The 24322-nt window shown below is 41.9% G+C and overlaps 1 protein-coding gene across 6 annotated transcripts in view; it reads right to left on the minus strand.

The window, feature by feature from the left end:
• Positions 1–23949, minus strand: part of LOC117538066 (alpha-1,6-mannosylglycoprotein 6-beta-N-acetylglucosaminyltransferase B-like) — a 126707-nt gene extending 102758 nt beyond the window's left edge. For all 6 annotated transcript variants that reach the window (XM_034203593.1, XM_034203592.1, XM_034203591.1 and 3 more), the window contains exons 1-2: positions 23406–23949; positions 17125–17237 (exon numbers count right to left, since the gene is read on the minus strand). In XM_034203593.1, coding sequence (XP_034059484.1) covers positions 17125–17237; positions 23406–23473 — 181 coding nt within the window. In that variant the 5' untranslated portion in view covers positions 23474–23949. The remainder of the gene's footprint in view (positions 1–17124; positions 17238–23405) is intronic.
• Positions 23950–24322: the final 373 nt, after the last annotated feature.

Here is a 24322-nt window from a genome sequence, read left to right on the forward strand (position 1 = left end):
CGAGAACAGAAGTGGCATTTCATCAAAAATACCACAAGAAGCATCCAACAATTAAACTGACTGTCATGATATTTATCAGCACGCACTTGGGTTGCAAATAATGTGTTCATATGTGACACACTTGAAATGTCGAGTATGTGTTGTATGTGTTTGTTTAATCATGTGGTGTTTTTACATTTAAAGGTATTGTGTTGTTTCCAGTAAAACTGATGTAGCTGTTTTTTCTACATTTCTTATTAACAAATTGATGCTGTTTTGAAGTTGAAGGGCTGGTAAATGTGGAACCATGGAGGTAATTACTCTTAACTGCACTGATTGTGTCCCTGTGAGTCAAAATTGAAAACCTGCTAACAAACATTTACTGCTCTGAAACTAGAAGCCAGATGATGAGACAACCAGAGGGAGAAAGGGAAGGGGCATATTGACATGGATGAAAAGAGAGCAGCAGTGTCAATGCAACAAACCATGCAAACATAACAGGAATGTTTCGCCCTGAAACAAACAAGCAGCGCAGAGTTAACTCTCATTAGAGGGATATCTCTCAGCCATTGTTTTCTCCACTATCTTCACTGCATCTCTGCTGCCTATAGAGACGTGTCACTTTCTCCTCCCAGCGTTTCCTGAAATAGCACCAGTGCCCTCATAGGCATTGTGCTGCAACAGTACATAAGCAGCACGTCCAACAAAGCCCTTCAGTACAGTAAATAATATACATATATGGTATATGGGACTTACTGTGCCAGCACACAACAATCAGTGTGTTGGTAAAATAATGTATTCATGGTAGCTTCTACATGCTTTCTAAGCTTAGTTCTGCTCTCTATCTATTTTTACCGGGAGCAGTTTTAGTTTTGTATTTCATACAATTAGAGTGTGGCCTGCCTCGTGTCAATGTATAAGTCACCTGTCACTAATCCCTAGAATCTAGAGGCACACTTTTTCTTAAAGTGCACCTATCATGCTATTTTAAGGCATATATTATGGGTCTGAGATATATACAAATATATAAAAACATGTCTATGATGTGTTTTGCTCAAAATATAAACAGATCATGCCTTTTAGACATCCTGTTATTCCAGCCCTGTTAGAGAAATGCGGATTCTGGGTCCTTAGCTTGAAAAAAATAAAAAGAGGAGGCGGAGCTAATGCCTGATGAGAATTCTACCGGAGATAAAGTTAAATTCTGCTGTGATAAAACGCCATCCTGTTCTAAACCACATCAAGGATTATTTCTGTAACAGTATGGAGCTCAAATACTTTTTCTCTTGCGGGTTTATCACAAGGTGAGTTCCTTTTTTTATTCCCTGCTTTTTAAACACATGTGCTCTTCAGTACAGGTTAGCTTTGAGAGTTAGCGAGGCTTGCTAATGTAAACATTGTCCAGTCTCCTTCATGAGAGAAACAAGGCCTGGGCAAAGGCTAGGAAATCAGGCTCAGAGGAAATTGGCTGCATTTTAGGCAGCTAAGAAATAGCTTCACTTCTCATATCAAAAGTGCTAAATCAAAGTACTATCTGTCAGTAACTACAAATAATCTGAATAATCCTGGAAAATTTTGGAAAGCCATTAAATCGTTATCCACTGGCGATATCCGTAATGAGCTACCTCTGTGCATTACCACAGCATCTGGCACTATATCGGACAGGGCTACTATGCTAAATTGCTTTAATGAGCATTTTGTGTCCTGTGGTTCTCTATTTGATTCTGTCACTAACTCTGCTTCTGTGAACACTACAGTATGTGACTCTGAAAAACGTGTGTTGGAAAACACTTTTAGTTTTACCCCTTTTACTGTTGATGTTGTTCGTGAAGCTTTAACCAAGTTAGATCCTAAGAAACCGGCTGGCCCGGACAACGTAGAACCTTTCTTTTTAAAGATAGCTGCAGATTTTATTGCTCCACCTCTCACTACTCTTTTTAACCTCTCCCTCAGCACTAACACAATTCCAAAATTGTGGAAGTCAGCGTATGTCCTGCCTTTGCTAAAAGGAGGGGAGGCCACCTTATTAAATAACTATAGGCCAATCTCTAAGTTGTCAGTTCTGGCGAAGGTGCTCAAACGCCTAGTGAGTGAACAAGTAAAGGTGTTTTTATGTACAAATGACATCCTGTCTAAACATCAGTCAGGCTTCAGAAAGCAACATAGCACCATCACTGCCACAATGAAAGTGGTGAATGATATTACGAGTATTTTAGATAATAAGCAGAGTTGTGCAGCTCTATTTATTGACCTTTCAAAAGCGTTTGACACCGTCGATCATCACATTTTAAAGCAGAGGCTAGCCAGTATAGGCATGTCCAGCCATGCAGCAGGGTGGTTTGTAAACTACCTCTCTGAAAGGTCCCAATGTGTTCATTTTGATGGGCTGTCTTCTGAGTGGTTGAACATTGCTAATGGTGTTCCTCAAGGTTCTGTTTTAGGTCCACTTTTATTCTCCATCTACATCAACCAGTCGATCGCGATCGACCGGTCGATCGCGGGGAGATTCCCAGTCGATCGCGAGATGTGTCTAAAAATAGAACAACAATATTCTGTTTTATCGTTAATGTCCTATAACATAATCTTCCTGTGCCAGAATAATGCACTTGAACGCATCAAAGCTTTGTGATTGGCCGGCGTGACCCCATGTGTCGGGGCGTGGCTGGTGGGCAGTGGGCACTATTTTGCTGTCAACAGGAGTGACAGTCCGCACACACACAAGACCACAATTATGGCAGAAGCAAAAAAGCCCAAAATATATCATTTTCACTCCGAGTGGGAGGACGATTATTTTTGTATCTATTCCAATTCAAAGTCCATCTGTCTCATCTGCAATGCGAGCGTGGCTTTATCGAAGAAGGATAATTTAGGAGCGGCATTTCAAAACAGTGCACAAACGCTACGAGACGGAATTCCCTCCTAATTCTGCCCTACGCTCCCAAAAGGGGAGGGACCTGAAAGTACAGCTAAATGCACAGCAGTCCATTTTCACCAGGCCCAACAACAAGAGCAAGTACCAAGTACCATAGCATCTTATCGTGTCAGTCACGTTCTTGCGAAACACATGAAGTCTTTCAAAGACGGCGAAGTTGTGTAAGAAGCATTCCTGGAGGCTGCCGACGTGCTTTTTGGGGACAGTAAAAATAATAGTAGCATTTCAACAGGTTTTTGATATAATAAAAACTCAAGTTAGATACCGTTATTAATCAGCTGTAAGTTTTAGTTTGTTTGAACTTCCATCCATCCATCCATCCATCTTCTCCCGCTTATCCGTGGTCGGGTCGCGGGGGTAGCAGTTCCAGCAGAGAGCCCCAAACTTTCTTTTCCCTGGCGACATCAACCAGCTCTGACTGGGGGATCCCAAGGCGCTCCCAGGCCAGCGAAGAGATATAATCCCTCCACCTGGTCCTAGGTCTACCCCTTGGTCTCTTCCCAGCTGGACGTGCCTGGAACACCTCCCTAGGGAGGCGCCCAGGTGGCATCCTAACTAGGTGCCCGAACCACCTCAACTGGCTCCTTTCGACGCGAAGGAGGAGCGGCTCAACTCCGAGTCCCTCCCTGATGACCGAACTTCTCACCTTACCCCTAAGGGAGACACCAGCCACCCTGCTGAGAAAACCCATCTCGGCCGCTTGTATCCGCGATCTCGTTCTTTCGGTCATGACCCATCCTTCATGACCATAGGTGAGGGTAGGAACGAAAATGGCCCGGAAGACAGAGAGCTTTGCCTTCTGGCTCAGCTCCCTTTTCGTCACAACGGTGCGGTAAAGCGACTGCAGTACCGCTCCCGCTGCTCCGATTCTCCGGCCCATCTCACGCTCCATTGTTCCCTCACTCGAGAACAAGACCCCGAGATACTTGAACTCCTTCACTTGGGGTAAGGACTCATTCCCTACTTGGAGTGGACAGTCCATCGGTTTCCTGCTGAGAACCATGGCCTCAGATTTGGAGGTGCTGATCCTCATCCCAGCCGCTTCACACTCGGTTGCGAACCGATCCAGTGAGTGCTGAAGGTCGCAGACCGATGAAGCCATTAGAACCACATCATCTGCAAAAAGCAGTGGTGCAATCCTTAGTCCACCGAACTGCAGACCCCCTCCCCCATGACTACGCCTCGAAATCCGATCCATGTATATTACAAACAGGATTGGTGACAAAGCGCAGCCCTGGCGGAGGCCAACCCTCACCGGAAATGGGTCCGACTTACTGCCGAGGACCCGGACACAGCTCTCGCTAGCGAGAGCTGTTGTTTGAACTTATTCATTATAATTATTGTACAAAATGGTATAAGAATGCAAACTTAAATTGATTATAGTCTATTATCAGTTTAGGTTAAAGGTGGGGTAGGTAAGTTTCAGAAACCGGCTCGAGTGCACTAAAATTTGAAAGTACACAGCCGAAAAGAATCCGCCCCTTCCTTCAGACTTCCTTACAGAGCACCTCCTCCAACACACATGAACGCACACATGACGTCAGCAGACTGGTGAAAGTGGCCGCCTGTTGCTGGCGAGTCATTGAAGTACTGCTGCAATGCACGTCCAATGACGGCACGCCCAATGAGGGCACGAGATACATTTGTGCGTGCACGAGATGGAAGGCTGACAGACAAGGCGGCAATCCAATCCGTTTAGCCGGCCCGGCTAAACGGATTGGTTGTACTTTTTACAGTATTACGGCTTCCACAGATGAATTTTTTTTATGGATTTTTTGTCAAAGCACTTCAGATATTCATTGCTATCGGGTTGTTAAGAGCATTCCAGGGAATATAACAAAAAGTGTATCTGGAGCCGGTTTCTCAAACTTACCTACCCCACCTTTAAGAAACTAGTGTTGCTTGCATCCTATTTTAAAGGCATTTATTTTTATACTCTACTAAAATGCAACAAAAAAAGGGTTTGATTCTATTAATTTTGTCTTTTTTATTGCACTTTGGCAGCAGATTCCTGTGTAGCTTCAGATCTGAGTTGTCTTATTACTAAGCCTAATTTATACTTTTGTAGCAACACTATTTTTATATAATGGCAAAGAAAGGGTTCAGTGTCTTTTCTTTTTTTCCTGTGTCATATGTGGCAGCACTGTTTAATGTTTCTTGAAAACATTACCCACTGTAGTATGTGACGTGTGAATAAACTCCAACTCTGTATCAACAACACTGTTGTGTAACTTCAGTTAAGTACTTGTATGTGTGTAGATTAGAAAGAGGTAAGATAAAGGATCTGCAGTATTTTATGAAGTATTAACCGTACAAAGGTCAGTTTTATACAAGTAGAAGTGTGTATTTACCTGGTAGTAGGCTGTCAGTAATGGCTACGCCTCTCTATTTGGACTGGTAGATCTCGGCAGACTGGCAACTTTAAAAGTAGCTCTCGGTTAAAAAAAGGTTGGGCACCCCTGATCTACATCAACAGTTTAGGTGAAAATGTGGATGAAGCTACTTTACATTTTTATGCGGATGATACCGTGTTGTACTGTGCAGGTACCTCGATTAAGGAGGCTGGTGTTAAATTACAGGCTGTTTTTAACATTATTCAGACTCAGCTCTCTGAACTAAAGCTTCTTTTAAATGTTGAGAAAACCAAGGTAATGCTCTTTTCTAAAGCTAAAAAGACACCAGAGCCTGTTTTAGATATTGTAACTACGCAAGGAATAAAACTTGAAGTGGTTACCTGTTACAAATACCTTGGTATCTGGCTTGATGATTGTCTCACTTTTAAACTTCATGTCAATAACCTGCTTAAAAAGCTGAGGGTTAGGCTAGGTTTCTTCTACAGGAACAAGTCCTGTTTCTCGCTTGAGGCCAGGAAAAGGCTAGTCACTGTGTCCTTTTTACCTGTGCTGGACTATGGTGATTTGATGTATATGAATGCACCTGCCAATTGCCTGGTCAAGTTAGATGCTGCGTATCACAGCGCACTGAGATTTGTGACAAACTGTAAAGCATTAACCCATCACTGTACCCTGTATGCAAGGGCTGGTTTGCTTTCACTAACTGTACGGAGGCTCAGTCACTGGTACATTTTTATATACAAAGCCATGTTAGGGAAACTTCCATCTTATATCTGCTCCCTGATCTCACGGAAAATTGTAAGTGGCTACTGCCTGAGATCGAATGCTGTGGTTTTATTAAATGTGCCAACTGCTAGGACTGTCTTAGGGAAGACAGCTTTTAGATGCGCAGCTCCTCTGTCTTGGAATAGTCTGCAAATTAAATGGAAACTGAACAATCTGGTGCCACTAAATGTTTTTAAAGCTTGGTTGGATGCTAGTCAATCGGAAGCTATTGGTACCTGTTTATGTGGATAATTATGTAAATGATGCTGTATGATGTCCTTTTGTTGTTCTATTTATGTTTTTATGTTTCATGTGGAACTACTTGAGCAGGTCTCCCTTGGAAAAGAGATCAATGATCTCAATGGGATTTATCTGTATAAATAAAGGTTTGAAATGAAATGAAATGAAAACAAAGACGAGATTACATCCAAAACACGTCAGGCATTGTTTCTGATAGCAACTTTCTGTGGGTCCTCCACCAATTTGATGTCATATCGGCAGCAAATCTGTATCCGCTCGTTGTACCTCCGTTTTTTAAAGATTTGGGTACGGAGGAAAAGAGAAAGGGTTTTATTTTCTGACGCTGCATGAGTTCCCCGACGCACCGGGGACACATATTTATGTATAAAAGACATCAAAAAGAGCATTTTGCATGATAGGTCCCCTTTAAGGTGTGTCTTCTTTTGACAAAGAGAATGAGTCCACTTCTTGTTTGAGTTTGTTTACCTCATTTAGCATTTTCTAAATATAAATTGTCAGATATACCTGAATTATTCATACAACTTGCCATAAAAACCAAGACCATGATTTAAGGTTGGATTACTCATTTTATTGCATTATTTAACTAACCATTTAACTTTCATTGTTTCCTGTTATTTCCAAAAACTTGATTTCAATGTTTTGTATTAGGAGAAACCTTGAGGGCTTATCTGATGAAAAAAAAACGGATTTCTTCTTCTTTTAACAGATAATATACACAGACATACAGAGTGGAGGCCCTGAAGGCTATAATGTCATGACAATTGTCTCACTTGTGTTTTGAATACTGTAGATTATAATATTAGATAAAAGCTTTGTCCATAATTTGTCCATGTCAGAACATTACATTTTTGCCAGTCTTGTCTTTTTATTAACTGGCGCATAGACACACACTCACATGAGACTGGATTTCAAATCATGTCCTAAACTGATAGCTGTCTGATAACAGACTGAAATGAAGCATCATTATTTAGGGTCAAATATGTCACTTTGAGTATTAAAAAAGTTAAGAAACCTTTATTCATCACCTTTTCATCACTCTTTGTCAAAGAAATGAATTCCCCTGCAATGCAGTGATCATTACTGTCGCTTTTCAGACAAAGGCAGAAGTGTCTTTCTTGGGCTGTGTCGAAGACCTGTCCAACTGAATTCAACATAGGCACACGTGTGATAGTGGTAAACAAAAAAGGGGGGAGAAAGCCACAGCTGACAGTCCGGCAGTGGCTCAGTCAGTAGACTTGGACTGTGAGCCGTAGGGTTGCCGGTTCAAGTCCCCGACCAGACCTAAAAATGGAGTGTGGACTGCTACTTGGAGAGGTCCCAGTTCACCTCCTGCCCTGCCGTGGTGCCTTTGAGCAAGACACCGGACACCCCCCTTCCCCCCTCACTCCCATTGCTCCCCGAGCGCTGTACAATAGCTGCCCACTGCTCCTAGTACTAGACTCCTGGTACTAGGATGGGTTAAAAGCAGTGGCCACATTTCACTGTGTGTGCTGTGCATGTGTGACCATTAAAGAGGGTTTCATCCCTACCAATATTATTATTATATTATTATTATTAAAATGTGTCTGTCTAACACCTGGCATTTCTGAAGGGTAGAAATGAAAGACAAAGAAAAGCAAGAGGAGAGGTGTGGTGAGAGGAAGGACATAATCTCAAGTCAAGCCTGGTGTGCTTTTACGACCTTATCAGCCAACACCAGTAAAGAGACCAGACAAACACAACTGCCTTTTATTTGTCAACACAGACAATAAAAAACTGTCAAGCAGAAAAAGCCATGGCATTGTGAACACCGTTAGTGTATATCTGCAGAAAGGAAGCAGAAGCATGCTCGAGTATGACACTATCAGGACCTGAGGAAATAACCAGCTTATGGCAGAGGAAACGATGAGCTAGCGACCTGTAGACAAAGCCTGATGCAGGCTGGGTAATTGAGACAGCATATTGCTGCCGAGTAACCTTCCCAGAGACATAACCATAATATAATGTGCACTGGAGAATTTCTCATTTACGGCAGGGTAATAGCACTTAGGTTGGAACAATGGCCCTTTCTAGTTGGAAATTGGATAGGCTTTCTCATTAATATGTATTGGTGTCGGGAATGGGCTAAGGATGGAATAACACGGGAATGGTCTGAAGTTTGCACAGAGGGCAAACAAAGTTAGGGAGGAGAGTTATAAATGTGATTAGCACAGTGTAGGTGAAATGAATACGGTTAACAGGCTGTATATGTGGTTGGGTAAGATATAGAGCTACTGTGAAAAATGTATGCAACTAGTTTTTAAACACATAATGTCACAATTAAGTGCTTTGGCAACAGGACTAAGGAATCTAACTAATTAAAAAGCGCAAAGGAATTGTTTGTGATGCCCTCCCACAAATGGAGCATAGTGTCACTTCGGGCAGAGCATCCAAGTTGCACGAGCTGATTCATCTGATGTTTTATTCATGCTTTATCAGCGGTGGCTAATTCAACAGCTGCTTAGCTAGGGGCTGACCAATTATAACCTTGTCATGTCAACACCATTGACATGACAATGTCCTCCAATCACCAGCCCACCTCCCTGGTGCAAGGCTTGTATATTGTATGAGTCGAAAAATATACCCATCTGAAAGATTATTATTATTATACTATGGCCAACCAAACTGTTAAATATGCATGGGTTTTTATGAAGCCTGACAACAAATACAGCCTAACATGATTCACCAACTCCTACCAAATGTATCCCTTTGTCCCTGAAACGAAATCATCCGTACACATTCTACTAACGTTGCTCACCTTACCACCCTTGGACTAATCAAAACCTCATGGTATAGTTTTCAATAGTTTTTATGCTTTTTTAATTATTCTTTACTTAACTTCATCTACAGTATGGATAGTAATCTAAAAACTGCTCCTCTTTCAAAATAAATAAACCAACATTAGTTGGCAAAAATGGTACTAATTAGTTAACATGGTTTCCTGTGCTGTCTGTGACGGAAGAGTCACCATTTAATATCCCACTTACAATAACCTTATCTCAAGACATACTATCATTTGAACCTACCTTAGATCCCAAAAGTAAATGTTAGGTAGCTGGTAAATAGACTAATGTAAAGTGAGAGTTTTCCTTATAGCTTTTATTTAGAATTTTGAGATTCTCATATCTTTCTATACTTGTGAGGACACACTTAAGAACACAATAGTCTTGGCCTTTTTGTTTATGTCTATGATGCTGTCGCCTGGCAGCTTTAGACTATTCTCAGGAATTGTCAATGTAATACCCAGCTTTTTTTTTCTTTCTTGTACGCCATGTAAAGGTTTCGGGTACCTACTTACTGTATATTGTGTATGTCTTCGCTTTATTGTAACTAAAGGAACAATTCAAAATACACTCAGTACACTCATCCAGGCAGACAGACACTCCCAACTCATTTGACATTTTTTGGCACCAAGTTGAATGCGATATCCAGAGAGAATCACAAACCCATAACCACCTCCCCCCTCCCCCCACACACACACAAAAACCAACCCACCACCTCCTCCTAAACACACACACAGTCCATACAAGCTCCCAAGGCTATGAGTGCACTGGTAAAGTGTACTCGCCCCCCCCCCCCCCCCCCGCCGACTGATTCCCTTGCTGCACCTAGCATCGGCGACATGCAGAAGATTGTCATACCAGATTTGTTCGACATGAAGCGATGGCAAGGAAACATAACTGCAGGGGTTATGTGAGAGAGATGAACATCCAGGGTGAAAAAAACATGAAAGGGGACCACAGAGCGGGGGTGTCTGGTGGGCTCAATCGGTACCAGCTAATGCATACAGATGGACTTTTTCCCCCCACACATTATAATAACCAAATAAACTTGAGCTGTAATTACTTAGTGTTTCTCTCCATTGAGGTCTTCTTAGGACACAAGTGGAAATGTCTTTTGGGAATGTGACACATTGGCATGAGTCCTTCTCTGACTGACAGCGGGGAAACTTTAAGACGAACATCACAGAGCTGAGTTTAATGCGAGTCAAACAACCATTAGTCTCGGCCTCCGCTTGGATCTGAGCACAGCGGCATTTCCAAACAGAGCGCTCTCCTCGCGGTGATTAGAAGTCTTCCATTTTATAAATCAGAGCCTTTGATTGACAGTATTCTCAAGCAGTTTGTCATTAAAACTCGAGAGCTGAGGGAGATCTGCAGAATGTTAAACTGAGGCAAGAATATAAAATCATATTCTCTTTCCCAGCAGGGATCCGCCTAGACAGTGAGAAGGCCCCCAGTCTTTCAGCTAGAACAAACACTAGAAAGAATATGCTCGGGTGAAGGGACTGTCATGGGTCCTTGTTAATGTAATACACTGCAGAGTATAAACAAGCTCCATAGGGAAGGCCTTTGATCAAGCCAACATCTCCCTTATGCCTGATGTATTTAAATCTAGTGAAAATAAATCGAGTTATGTACCTTTTTATCCCGCTTTTTCATCTTTCTCTTTTGAGAGAAAAGCAACCTCTAGAAATCTCATTCTCCTGCTTGATCACAGATGCACACACAAACATTCAATCTCTATTCTACTTCCACCTCCATCATCCACTTTCTCATTTTCACTATTGAGCCACTACCTCTCCATCTCCGGCACACAGCTCTTGATGAGTTTGTGAGTCACTGAAGAGAGACGAGGATTGGAGCGACAACACAGAACTCCGCGCCTCCAGTGGAAGCTGATAATCCATGGAAGCGAGAGGTGGTGACGAAATTCGGCTAATACCCAAACAATTGCGATCAGCGCAATTCCCACTAAGGTGACAAAGCCGTACACACATTTGGCTGGTATTGTGTACAAACAGCGAGCTAATACCGGTGTACAAATGACTGAGGTAAGATGCAAGATGAAATCCTGTGAATTTGTTTCTTTATACAGAAAAGCATCTCGTTTACTTGTGTTCCTGGTGGTATTGCTGTCAACACATCACACATAATTATTAGGCTGAGATGACAGATGCTGACATCGCCAGACATACTCATCTCTTGAGATAGAAAGCCCTGTTATATAACAAAATCAAGACACATATTTAAAAGAAAATTGGACAGTAGTGACTTAAGGATTAGTATTGGCTATTAGGGCCTTTGCTGTTATGGTTATTTAATCTGTAAGGGTTAAAATACTCATTTTAGCTAACATTGTCACTGTTGTGTGAAAGCCTCAAAATCCATTAAATAAACACACCTTTACCTTTACCTGCCATAAAGACATTCCTTTTAGAGGTCATGTTTGACAGAGAGCCGAAGGCAAATAACGAAACAAAACAAAAGGCTTTGTTTTAACTTGGGGATATAGCTTCAAAAGATACATGATTTATGGCATTTAGAAAAATAACATTTTACAGTAGACAATGCCAAGATAAGAGAACTGCTCATGAGGCTTTACAATGTCACACTAGTTACTGTAAGTATTGTGAACATACTTAATAACAAGTACCCCATTTCAGTTAAGGAAAATACATTTCTAAATCAACTCACTTATACAATGCTACTGTTGCCATCCCCAAATATAGCGTTAGGTTTACAGACTGCTTTGACAAGTTTGGAGGCCTCAATCCAGAGATTTTAAGTAGATAAGCTTAAAACAATGACATTACAGTTCGGGCTGCGTTGCTACCACTCTGAATTTTAATCCATTGCCTAGATATTTGAGGGAGCAAGCATCCATCACTGTTAGCCTTCATGAACAGGAAATAGTCTATTCTTTACTTACAACACAAATTAGGAGAGAGCATGTTTCTGCTAGCACAAGTGTTCATGGTTCGGGACAAAGGCATGCAGAGAGAGCAACTAACAATATTTTTTCTACAGCTAAATTAAATCTCAAGCCCCAACTTGTACTTTGCTACACACCTGTAATTATGTAAATTGTAGTTAAAAGTATGGGTATTCTGATTCAAAAACAATATTTTTAAATTAGAGTTAAATACAGCAAGAGTTGTTAATATCTAGCTGCTCCCTAACAAGAAATCTGAAATGTTTCGGTATCTGCTCGATGCAACACAACCAGTGTGATGATAAGTCTAATTGTGCTTGTGGAAAAATGTTCTCCCTTTATTACCAAAGTCTTCAAGCCAAATAAAAATGACCAAAGCCTGTAGTGTAGATGCCTGTAGTGTAGACGGGGCGTAAGTCCCCACCAGAGGTTGCGCTAGACTTTTTCGCTGCCCGTCATTTTGACGGACAGGATCGTAAAACTTCCGTCAAAATCCCGGAATTACCCGTCGGCCTTTACACAATTCTGAAGGGGGGGGGGAGTATGCTCGTGAACTGTCAACGGGGGACGACGACGACAGTTCACATGCGCCGTGTTTTGCATGGCTGCTGCACCTCGCGGGAGCGTGCACAGCGTAAGCCAAAACTCACAGACATTTCAATGATTTGTACGGCACAGTTAGGTTTGGAAACGGTATGATTTCCTTTTTGGAGGGCATGCATAACACGGCATAACACCGGAGCCTCGCTGCGAGGAAACTTTGGCGCTGTTCCGAGTTTGTTCTAATCTGTCAAAATGACCGACTGCTTTCAGATTTGTCCGTCATAGATGGAAAATATTCGGTTAACGCGACCTCTGGTCCCCACAGAAAGTGTTAAAATACCAGAAGCAGAACATTTTTAATAGGAGCATTTTTTTATACATGGAAGTCTACCAGAAATGACTTGTAGTTAATGAAACACCAAGCTGGAACTGTGTGTGTGTGTGTGTGTGTGTGTGTGTGTGTGTGTGTGTGTGTGTGTGTGTGTGTGTGTGTGTGTGTGTGTGTGTGTGTGTGTGTGTGTGTGTGTGTGTGTGTGTGTGTGGACGTGTGTGGACTGCAGGCTTAATGAAAGGGCCAGTTGTTTTTGTAGCGGGGCTGATTTGCAGAGAGCAGATGGATCGCTCTCTCTGGTCTCAATCTTGTCCCACATTGCTGCTGTCGCCCCATTTAACAGCCAATTTCCTGCCAGCTCATCACAAACACACATACACACACAAGCAGGGGAAAAGCTGCAAAAACAGTCTGAGGTAGTAGACCACAGAGATGTACATAAAGGGAGAAAGAGGGTGAAACAGAGGGGGCATACGCAAGCATATGTAGAGAGGAACACTGTAGATTACCGACATACGGGGATCGTTTCTGCATAGACAAGCACAAAAGTATTTAGACACACGAAGGGATACACACACACACGGACACACACGGACACACACACACACACACACACACACACACACACACACACACACACACACACACACACACACACACACACCACACACACACACACACACACACACACACAAAGTAAAGTCCTATGGGGAAGCACGGTGGACACGATACAGTTTTTAATGAGCTTGCACCAGATGTCTTCCCAGGCTGCATTGCATGACTAGTTGATTAATCAACTGAATTTTACTAAAACACACAGCCACACACACTAATCCTAATTTATCACACAAACACAGTAATCTCAATGGATCACAAACACAGTAATCCCATAGGACCACAAACCCCATTATCTAGCGCACACACACACACACACACACACACACACACACACACACACACACACACACACACACACACACACACACACACACACACACACACACACACACACACACACACACACACACACACACACACACACACACACTGCGCCTGGTTTTATAATAACCCTCTGCGTCTATGCCTTCGGTTACGTCTGATATATTCTGTTTCCATTGATTCATCTTTCTCAATGACAGATTACAGCACATAATCACGCACGCCATCACCTAACTGATACACACCAGTAGATATGGCTTATTTTACTCGTTCTCACACCCAGGCAAACTGACACATGGAATGTTTCAGCTACGGTTGTGCATACACACATGCTTCACACATGGGGAGAAGCCCTCAGAACATAGGATTTCTTATTTTAACCGCAGCAGTAAGAAGTGGTCGGCCTCCACAGAATGACCCCTGACTTTTAATCTTCGCATCTTGTACAGCAGGAAAAAAAATGTCTGCCTTGCCACTGGCAGTCAGCCTTCACTCCGGGTCATGTCATATCGCTGGCTGGCCGATGTGTTAATGATATTTCCCTGGTGAGATATGGCTTTGTGAGTCGCAGGCTTCAGTGGCCATGCAACACACGTACAGCAACCAATGTGCAGAGAGGAAATTCATTGTTGTTGGGGTTACATCTTTAGACAAATGAACACTGTGACAAGCATTTTAAGATTACTGTGTGATGCTTCACCCCCAGGTAATCTTATGTATTCATGTTGCTCTCAGTTCACATTTGCATGCAACCTCACGATTCTAACCTCACTTGCTCTGCTCTTATGTGCACATTATCATATCTTAATATGCACACTGTTCAGCCCTAAAGGCCCTGTCACACTGTCCCGAAATTGACACCCGATGGACACACGATAAAGGAAATGTTCAAATTCGGCTGTGATCGTAGCAACATCGGGCCATTCGTGAGGGCATCTAAGCCATCGTATGACCGCCGGTGGAGTTTCTCAGGCTCCGGCAGCAACTTCGTGAGCGGCAACTTCGTAAGGCACTCGTGAGGGCATCTTGTCAAATCGTGTCATTTTCGTGTTATCATCGGTGCATTCACCCTCACTCTGATCGGGGCGAATGCCCGATGGCACCGATGATAACAAGATGCCCTCACGATGGCCTTACGAAGGGCAAAATTGACACACGAATTCAACACGAAAATTAACCTTCGCAAGGTCCTTCGGCAATTTTTTGGCATGCCAAAGATTTTGCCACCGCTCACGAAGTTGCTGCCGGAGCCTGAGAAACTCCACCGGCGGTCATACGATGGCTTAAGATGCCCTCACGAATGGCCCGATGTTGCTACGATCACAGCCGAATTTGAACATTTCCTTTATCGTGTGTCCATCGGGTTGTTTTATTGCACAACAAAATCATGTAAATATATTATGTAAATAACCCAATTTGTGTTCTGTGAAACTAAAAAGGATATAATATATTATTTTGAAGGACAGTTGACAGGAAGTTGTTGTTGTTATGGAAACAACATTACGGAGAAAACGTAATATTTTCTACATATAACGACGGATAAAGTAAAGAACAAAGTCTGAAGATATCAGTACAGTATCATAGTACTGTAACATAATTGTTTTTGGTACTTTCATTGCAGTTGTATGTCTTAAATGTAATGTAAATGTTGCCTTCGTGTGTGGTTCGGGGCCATCATCGTGCGAAATTCACAATTCCATATTCGTGTGTCCATCGGGTGTCAATTTCGGGACAGTGTGACAGGGCCTTTAAGGAAGTTATTATTTTTCACTTAAGTGCAGGAGCGAGACAAGATTTCACCCCTAAGCAATTTGCAGCATAGTTGTGTTTTTCTTACACTTCTTTGATTGGGTTCAGTAGGATTCGTACCAAAACAAATACAGTAGCCTTTTTTAACGTGCCATCAAAAAACAAAGACATATAATTCCATAAAGAGGTGGACCCTGACCCCACTAGACCCTGATCTAAAAGACACAATAACACCAGTAGGTAAACAAAACAAAAACACACATTATCATAGGAAGCTCAACAGCACCTTGTTGTTAGCTTATACTCCTTAGAACCTAAGAACTAAATTTGCCACACTTCACCCCTCCACTAGTTTAGGCGTGTCTATTGCTTTTTGTTTGAGTTCTCCCAACCCTCTTCTGTCTCAATACAGGTACCACAGAGGGATGATGAATCTGAAGCTCAGCGTGACTTGCCCCCATGTCAGTCTCACACTCCACGGGTTTCTCAACGCCTCCAGACCCATCATCGATCCCCATTCGACCCTTGGATCATCCCCTCGTATTCAACTTCCTTTCATCCCTCTAAGTCAAACTCTAGTCAAACCTTCACAACCCCATGTGTTTGTTGGTAATCATTATATTGTTCTTCCCAGTGGCTTATGTTCCTCATTCAACTCAACCACTGACTGAAGACAGTCTCGGGAAAATGTAGTGAAATTCAATGAGTCATCGCACTGTAATTGTCCACTTGTGGCTACACCAAAAGCTATATAGGCTTGCTTTATTGCACTTCCATATGATGGAGAGTCCTATAGACAATCCAGAGAGGGCTGAGGGAGCTGTAAAATGTATTTTAGGCTGGATTTGTTTATCGTTCTTTGAAAGTTATCGGAGATGAGTGCAAGAAAAAGGAGTGATTTTAGCTGTCAGTCTATCACCATTAAGTGGATTAATTATGTTGTAAAGTATGCTAAATGTGTCTTTCTGTCAAGGACTGGCAGTTTAGTAAACAACATTTCATCCATCATAAAGTATATTCATGTATATTTGTATAGGTTTTATGCACACAGCTGCAGCACACTGTAGTGGCCATCAGTGCAGAATCCCTGAGAGAAGAGAGGTAGAAACCCACAGATATAATATAAGCCAAGCACCATGCTGTAACTTCTGGGGATCAGACCCATAACTTCTAAGCTACTGGCTCCCACCATATTAATATATCTTTACACAGATGTGGATTTATTTCTCAGCTCCGACATCTGTAGAAAATGCAGTTTTTTGTTCTACGGTTATATGAATGAAATTCATCGGTCGAATTGGTCCTACAATGTAATCCATGCCCCAACCTACTATTCCAAGCAATTTTATGTTTCCAGTGACAGGTGGTGCAGCTTTGACAAAGTGACAAAAAAGACAGTGGAGTGCCAGCAGGGCCATGGAGAGTTATAGCACAGCAATATGCAGAGACATTACAGCATTTCAACTCAGTGAAGGAACTGTTTACACACAAACACACACACACATACACTCTCTCACACACACAGCACATGTCAGTACCTTCTGTGCGGATGGTGAAGGGGGAGTCCCCCAGTCTCTTGGCTGAGAATTGCCCCCCCAGAGAGGTCATTAGAAAGCACACGCTGAAGAAGCCTATTCCCACCACGAATATCCTGCAACACAGGGGAGGAGAGAATAAGTGAAAAGGGAGTTGAGCTAGGTAGACATATTTATAGGGAAGGGAAGGTAAATAGATGCTTTGGGTGAGTAGTTGGGGAAGATGAAGATAGTGAAAGGGGGGCATAGTGAGATATTGGAGGCAGAAAATAAGTGAATAAAAAGTGAGAGGCATAAAAAACAAAGGAAATAATGTAGGCAGATGAAGAAGCCGACAATTATAGAAGACAGGTTTGCAGTAGAGAATGATCGGCAGTCAGACAAAAAGAGGGAGGGAAAAATAGCAAAGCTAAGGGGTTGAGAAAAATGTGAGAGAGAGCAGAAGAGACAAGTCAAGAAAGCACATCCAGAAGGCAGTGCATAAATAGAGCAGTGATCACACGTGAAAAGTATAAACTTGAAGCTAAAGGGCATTTTTAGCATTTAAGTGCGCTGATGTGATCAGTTGGCATATATCTAATACAACTGGCAAATTAAGGGTGAGCAGTTTGTCCCTAAGTGCGGATGAAATGGGTGTGTAATATCAGAGGTGCACAGAGGGGAAGGGAAGAAGAGGCAAGGAGGCGACAAAGACAGCCAATAACATTTGGCTATTTAAGGTGAGAATAAAGATAGCCTCAATGCTGACTAAAGTCTCCGAACACAACATCTGCTCCCACTCCTGCCTCATTCTGGAATACACAAAATAAGATCAACAAAAATGTGCTATTCCTATGCAGTATGAGGCTATAGATACGTTACATTTTGGATATTGTCATTTTGTAAGATGATGTTTAATGTTTTCCTGCTAAAAGAAACAGACACAGCATGTGCATTGAAAGAGAAATTGGTTGCTGCCATAGTTTATCCTGTCCATGTAAGCTTTTTTATGTTTTAATGTAAGTGATGGGGGCAAGAAGCCAAAGTCCTCTGTTTGACTAAAGCTAATATACAGCTTTAGCAGCCTGAGTTAGCAAAGTGGGTATCTTCACAGCAAGTATGGGCAGCAGCACAAACCACTTCAGACACTAATAACAGTTGCAATATACTGTAGGCTACATGTGGGTCATCCATCAGGATGTTGGCTCCAATCTGTAGTGGAGATCTTGCTTAGAAACATAAACTTCTTCTTTAGCACACTTTGTGGCTTGGATCCTAGTTTGAAATGCTGCTGTGCTTTAGAAGCATAGAATAAGACTCAGTGTGGATCCTCCATGGTTCAACAGCCGTGAGAGAAGGAAATATTTCACTTAAAAGTGTTGAAAATCAGGTCTTTTGTATCTGTGTAAATCCTACCCTAGTTAAGCTACTCGTTTCACTGTATACGAATCAAAGGTTATCTTATGATGCCAAGACTCTTTGGGGAACCAGAGAGGCAGAGCTGTCTGTGATTCTCATCCACTGGACAAAATAGCAGCCATCCTTCAGGACTAACAAGTCTCACTTTGAAATGCTTGCTGCTCTGCTGCTAACCCCCACAAGAGAACATTCTTGCAAGATTAAGTGGTGCAGCACAAAGGCAGATGTATGTGACAAAGAGTGGCTAACACTCCAGTATCTATGCTATACATTTCAGCAGCTGAAGCAGTTTTCCTAAAAGTCCTCATCATGTACATTAGTTTAAGTGAATACATTGAAATCTTTCAGGAAATGTATAGAGATTATATAACAATCAAGCAGTTACATACTGTAGTATACAGCATATGGCTAATGTATCTCAAACCAACGTGATACAAAAGCAGGAAGAAATGTTACTTTGCTGATAAAATACTGACAATCACTTTTATAATTTAAGGCTAACCTTGAACAGGTAACCTTCCCATCTTAACTTCTGCATCAGAGGTCTAAAAATGTAATTTTAACATCACAAATGAATAAATAATGCATAGCTGTTACTTTCTCTTCAAAGCCAGGCGAGAGCTTTTTGCTCAAGTGCACGACCCAGCGTGAAATCTGACGGCACGTCCTGGAATGGTAAGTAGCTCGAAGCTCCAGTCACACAAAGTTCTAAACCAAACCTCTTCATATTGATGAGGCCATAAGGAATGGGCTCCTATCAACAGCAAGCAAGAATGGCCATTTAAAAGTACATTTTCTGGATTGATCTGATTGACCTATGGGATCAACACGATGTTGGATAATCTATTAAGAATAGAGCGTGGTGCTTTGGCAAGCTCCCTGGTTGACTTTATTTTCCAAGACAGAGCTGATGTGTCATGTATGACGCCTACTTCAGTGGCTTTAAGGACAGAAAGTGAGATCCAGCTCTTTGAGAGGAAACTTTTGTACAGCTCAAGAACGCATTGACAGCGAATAACAATCATCATTAAGGCTCTCATCTAATGTGTTGCATCAAACATGATTACGGCTGCACATTAATTTCACTTCAACTGGTCATTTATCGTCATGTTGCATATAAAGATTACATTTTGAGCTGTAGTTTGATCAGCATTGATTACACTTGTAACAAGACAACGGTAATGTATTTTTAAATAGGCCACATTGTGAAATGTAAACTCCCAAATTCTGATTATCGACTTCCTCTGCTGGTAGCGTAAACTGATTAATGCGAGATAACAATCTTCAAAGTGAAGTGTAAGCATTTTCATTGATTTACACTGAAAATATGATATGTTATATTCAGATGGTCGCGTTAACCGAATATTGTTATCTTTTCCGTCTATGACGGATTTTTTTAACAATGATGGACAAATCTGAAAGCAGTCCGTCATTTTGACAGATTAGAACAAACTCAGAACAGCGCCAAAGTTTCCCCGCAGCGAGGCTCCGGTGTTATGCCGTGTTATGCATGCCCTCCCAAAAGGAAATCATACCGTTTCCAAACCTAACTGTGCCGTACAAATCATTGAAATCTCTGTGAGTTTTGGCTTTACGCTGTGCACGCTCCCGCGAGGTGCAGCAGCCATGCATAACACGGCGCATGTGAACTGCCCCCCCCCCCTCGTCAGAGTTGTGTCAAGGCCGACGGGTAATTCTGGATTTTGACGGAAGATTTACGATCCTGTCCGTCAAAATGACGGGCAGCGAAAAAGTCTAGCGCAACCTCTGGTTATATTCCTACTGTATTTATAATAAAGTCCCAGCATCTACGCAGCTGGCGTGCTCATTCACTATAGCTTCTCATTTACTTCTCTCTCCCAAGGTACTGTAATATTATGAACGAATCAAACATTACCCCCATCTGTTCTGGGCATATTGCTCAAATGAATTAGAATAGCTCAATCACTGTCGGAGGACCACAGAGCAGCATTACATTAACTGATGTGAATCCTATCCAAACTATTATTAAAATGAAGGGATTATTTGTCATGAATATGATTCCATGATCTCAGGATACTTTATACCTGCATGGATTATATACTTATTACACTACCAGGTCCGCAAGCCAAGTAAGTGAAAGCTGAGAATCAGAGTCTCTGACCTCATTTAAGACAAGTGTTTATACATTTAGCCTACTCTTATTATTTGTTTTTCATTGAGTGTCCTGTCTTAAAGGTCCCATGTCATGCTTTTATGGTTATTACCCGTCCCCTTGTGTGTTATGTAGCTTTTTCTGCATGTAAAGGGTCTGCAAAGTCACAAACCCTCAAAGTACACCCTGTAGCGAGTAAAACTCTAACACAGAAAATACCTGTCTATGCTGCCCCAGAACGCCTCGTTGGAGATTTGTCTTTTTCCATTGTTTTCTTCCTGGGTACAGTGACGTAAACGGGCATAGTGACGTAACGGCTCCACGGATTGGTCCATTTCACACACACACACACACACACACTCACTCAGCCTTATCTTTTCTCAGCTGCAGCTCCGCAGATTTCTAAGCCTGAACTCAGCCTGAGACAGCGAGACACTGCGAAACTCAGCCTGAGCACACACACACACACTCACAGTTCAGGTGAGTTTTGCGGTGTCTCGCTGTCTCGCAGACCCCACGCAGCAACCAGGAAAGGACCCCAGTAATCCTCACACTGTGCGCAGCAGCGAGCCCCGCAACGTCCCGCCAACACGGCACCCAGACCCCACGCAGCATTCTCATCTGTTTGTCATTGCTGGTGTCATTTTCTGGTTGCTAACGCCATTGTAACACATAATCACTGATGTTCCGCTGTAACGGTGGTAGACCTGTGGTAGACTCATCAGAACAGAGTGGGCGAGCTGACCAATCAGAGCACACTGGGCTCATAGGGAGGGGGGGCAGGAGCTCCAACAAGCTGTTTAGGACAGAGAGTGAATACACATACTATACAGAGATACTGTATGAGAAACCAATGTGATTTTGGAACATTGCACAATGTAAATCTATTCTAGTAGAAATGAACAATGGAATTATGATCGGTAGAATTGACCATGACATGGGACCTTTAATAAAGTCAAGAAAACTCCCAATGACAAGTTTGAATATATAAAGGGGTTACACAGAGGACGTGAAGAAAAATGTGCTGATTTTACAGTATACCATAACATTTTCTAATACACTTTATTTATGATCTCAGTTATCTAAGGGTTAATAATCCTGTGTGTGTTTCAGCAGCAATGACTGTAAGCAAAAAAGAGATTGATGGAAAGAGAAAGGAGAGCATTTGTTTGATATTAAGCTCATGTGGGTAAGCAGAAACTGCCCTGATGTTGTCCTAGAGCGATCGTTTCCTCTCTTATCATTGAACTGTTTTCCAAACTGGCGTTAGGTGGGTGATATGAGAGGATTAGGCCCGGATCCTGCCTGACGACTCTTTAATTAACAGGCTTAAAGTAAATGCTCTGCTCCCTATAATTGGATCAGAAGGAGATATCTGCTATCAGCTAATTGGCTTCCTCACACGTATAGACTTATCAGGTTTTGCCTCCAGGTACATGTAGATGATTTTGAGGCAAGAGGAGTTGTGCCAGGCGTGGTGTGGTTGTTAGTTTAGCTGTTTTCCAATAAACTTTTCCTGGCAAGTGAACTAGCCAAAACTCAACCTAAAATAGTCCTCTTGCCTCGTAACCAGAACATACTTACGTATTTGTATGGCTTCTAAAAGCTGTCTACTGGTGCTGCAGTGATGTAAGATGCATATTTAGCTCAAGTCTGCCAAGCAACTTTGTCTCTCCCACTGGTTTCTGGCATTTTGTATCCAATAAAAGGCAAACGTGTAAACAAAACGTTTCATAACTATTCGTTTCAAACTATTCATTCATAGTTAAACTATAAACTAATTTATGGGCTGGATATCTTTTTTTCTGAATTAAGATGACACACACACACACACACACACACACACACACACACACACACACACACACACACACACACACACACACACACACATAACATGAGACAAGCTCTCATGTGTTGTCAGGGCTTCCTCACAAAGCTGCCTCATTAAGAGTGTGTGAATAAAAGGCTTGATCTACAGTGAAGACAGCATCAGGTGAGGTAATTCGGTGCAGCATGAGCGTAACCATCATGCTTCATCAGTGCTTAAACCCACTACAGATTGTTTAGAACATCTAACAGTATTGGCACGTGGAAAGTGGGTAAGATACATGATGGTATCCACTTTTGTATTGAAAGTTGTTGCTGCTTTTAATCTCCAGCTAGTAGAATGAAGTGTAATTAAATAGAGGGATTGATTTGGGATTCGTCACAGTATTGAGTATGTAAGTCGCTTTGGATAAAAGCGTCTAACAAGTAACATGTAATGTAATTTAAACACTGCCAATAGTGTACACTTATCAGGGAATTAAATAAACGCAGGTTGGCAGGGCATTGACTGCAAAGTGTTTAAGTGTAAACATATGTAACAGATTCCTCCATACAGTATATCTAGCAAACAAAGCCCATCCACACAGAGATAATGGATTTATACATGCAGTGAGAAAATAAGTTAGAGCTCGGCTCACTGCTAGCACATGCTTTTTTATTATAGCTTTTTATGATTTATAGCTGCGTGTTGTTCCCATCCATGTGAATCTTAATCATCTAGTGGAGAAACACCTGGTGTGTGCATATGTGTGTGCTTAGGTGAGCAGTGACACATACACACACCTTGGCTCCACATAATGTAGATACACATGCAATGGTAGTGCATGTGGGCATTGAGAACCCACATGTTAATCAACGACAATGCTAGAGGCTAATTTGGAAACTGGGTAATGGAAAACGTCATCGGCTCTTTGTCTCTTACCTGAACGGTTTGAACGTCACTAGACATCTTCTGACCATTATTTTACCGTCGGTGCTTCCAGTAATCATTTCCCAAAACAAGCGACCCCTGACATTGCTGCTAACCTCCCAACCTGGGACTTGACGTGGCAACACATGTTATCTGCGTCCCATCCAGCGGTGCACAGCGGCAGGTTACGGGGTTATTTTTGAACAAAAACGGCACCAATAAGTGATTCTATATCCCTTCAGCGGAAATGGTGGAAAGTTTGAGTCACTGAGTCTCCTTTCCCGAGTGTGAAAATGTCATTTAAAGCGTAATTCCGTCGTCAGGCAAACACGATACATTTGAGGTAAAGTCGCAGCAGGTTGTGTCGACCGATGGAGTAATATCCGATGTGAGTTATTTACAAAAAAATAGAGCTGTTGTTGTTACTGTCAAACATGTGGATAAAGTGTGTTTCGTTTGATATCTACGTTGTCTCTGATTTCACGGAGGAGAGAGCTAGCTTCATGGACGTTTTAACTTCACGGTGAAGCCAGAACGAGTGTGGCAAGGCAGCCGTGTTGCATCGCACTCATTCAATGTTCAAGAGGCAAATTAGATTCAGTGGAATCCTACACATCCGGTTGGTCTTTTCAAAATAATAGCACATTAGATCATTTGATCATTTCTAACAATGGTAAAAATAAAGTAAATAAACAAAAATAAGCAACTAATATAATGTATTTATGAATGACTTTTATTCTTTCATCCTACCATACACCATTAAACAAAAGAGAATAAAAACTATAAAGACCAATAAAACCTTTAATAGAGAAAAAACTATTTTATTTATGTTTATCTAATATGGAAAGGACGAATTCAAATGTATAGTTCAAAAAGTGTAACGTATATCATTTGCTTTCTGACCTGGTCATCCTGTTGCCAGGATCTTT

This window comes from Gymnodraco acuticeps, unplaced genomic scaffold, assembly GCF_902827175.1.
Source record: "Gymnodraco acuticeps unplaced genomic scaffold, fGymAcu1.1, whole genome shotgun sequence".
Taxonomy (NCBI): Eukaryota; Metazoa; Chordata; class Actinopteri; order Perciformes; family Bathydraconidae; genus Gymnodraco; species Gymnodraco acuticeps.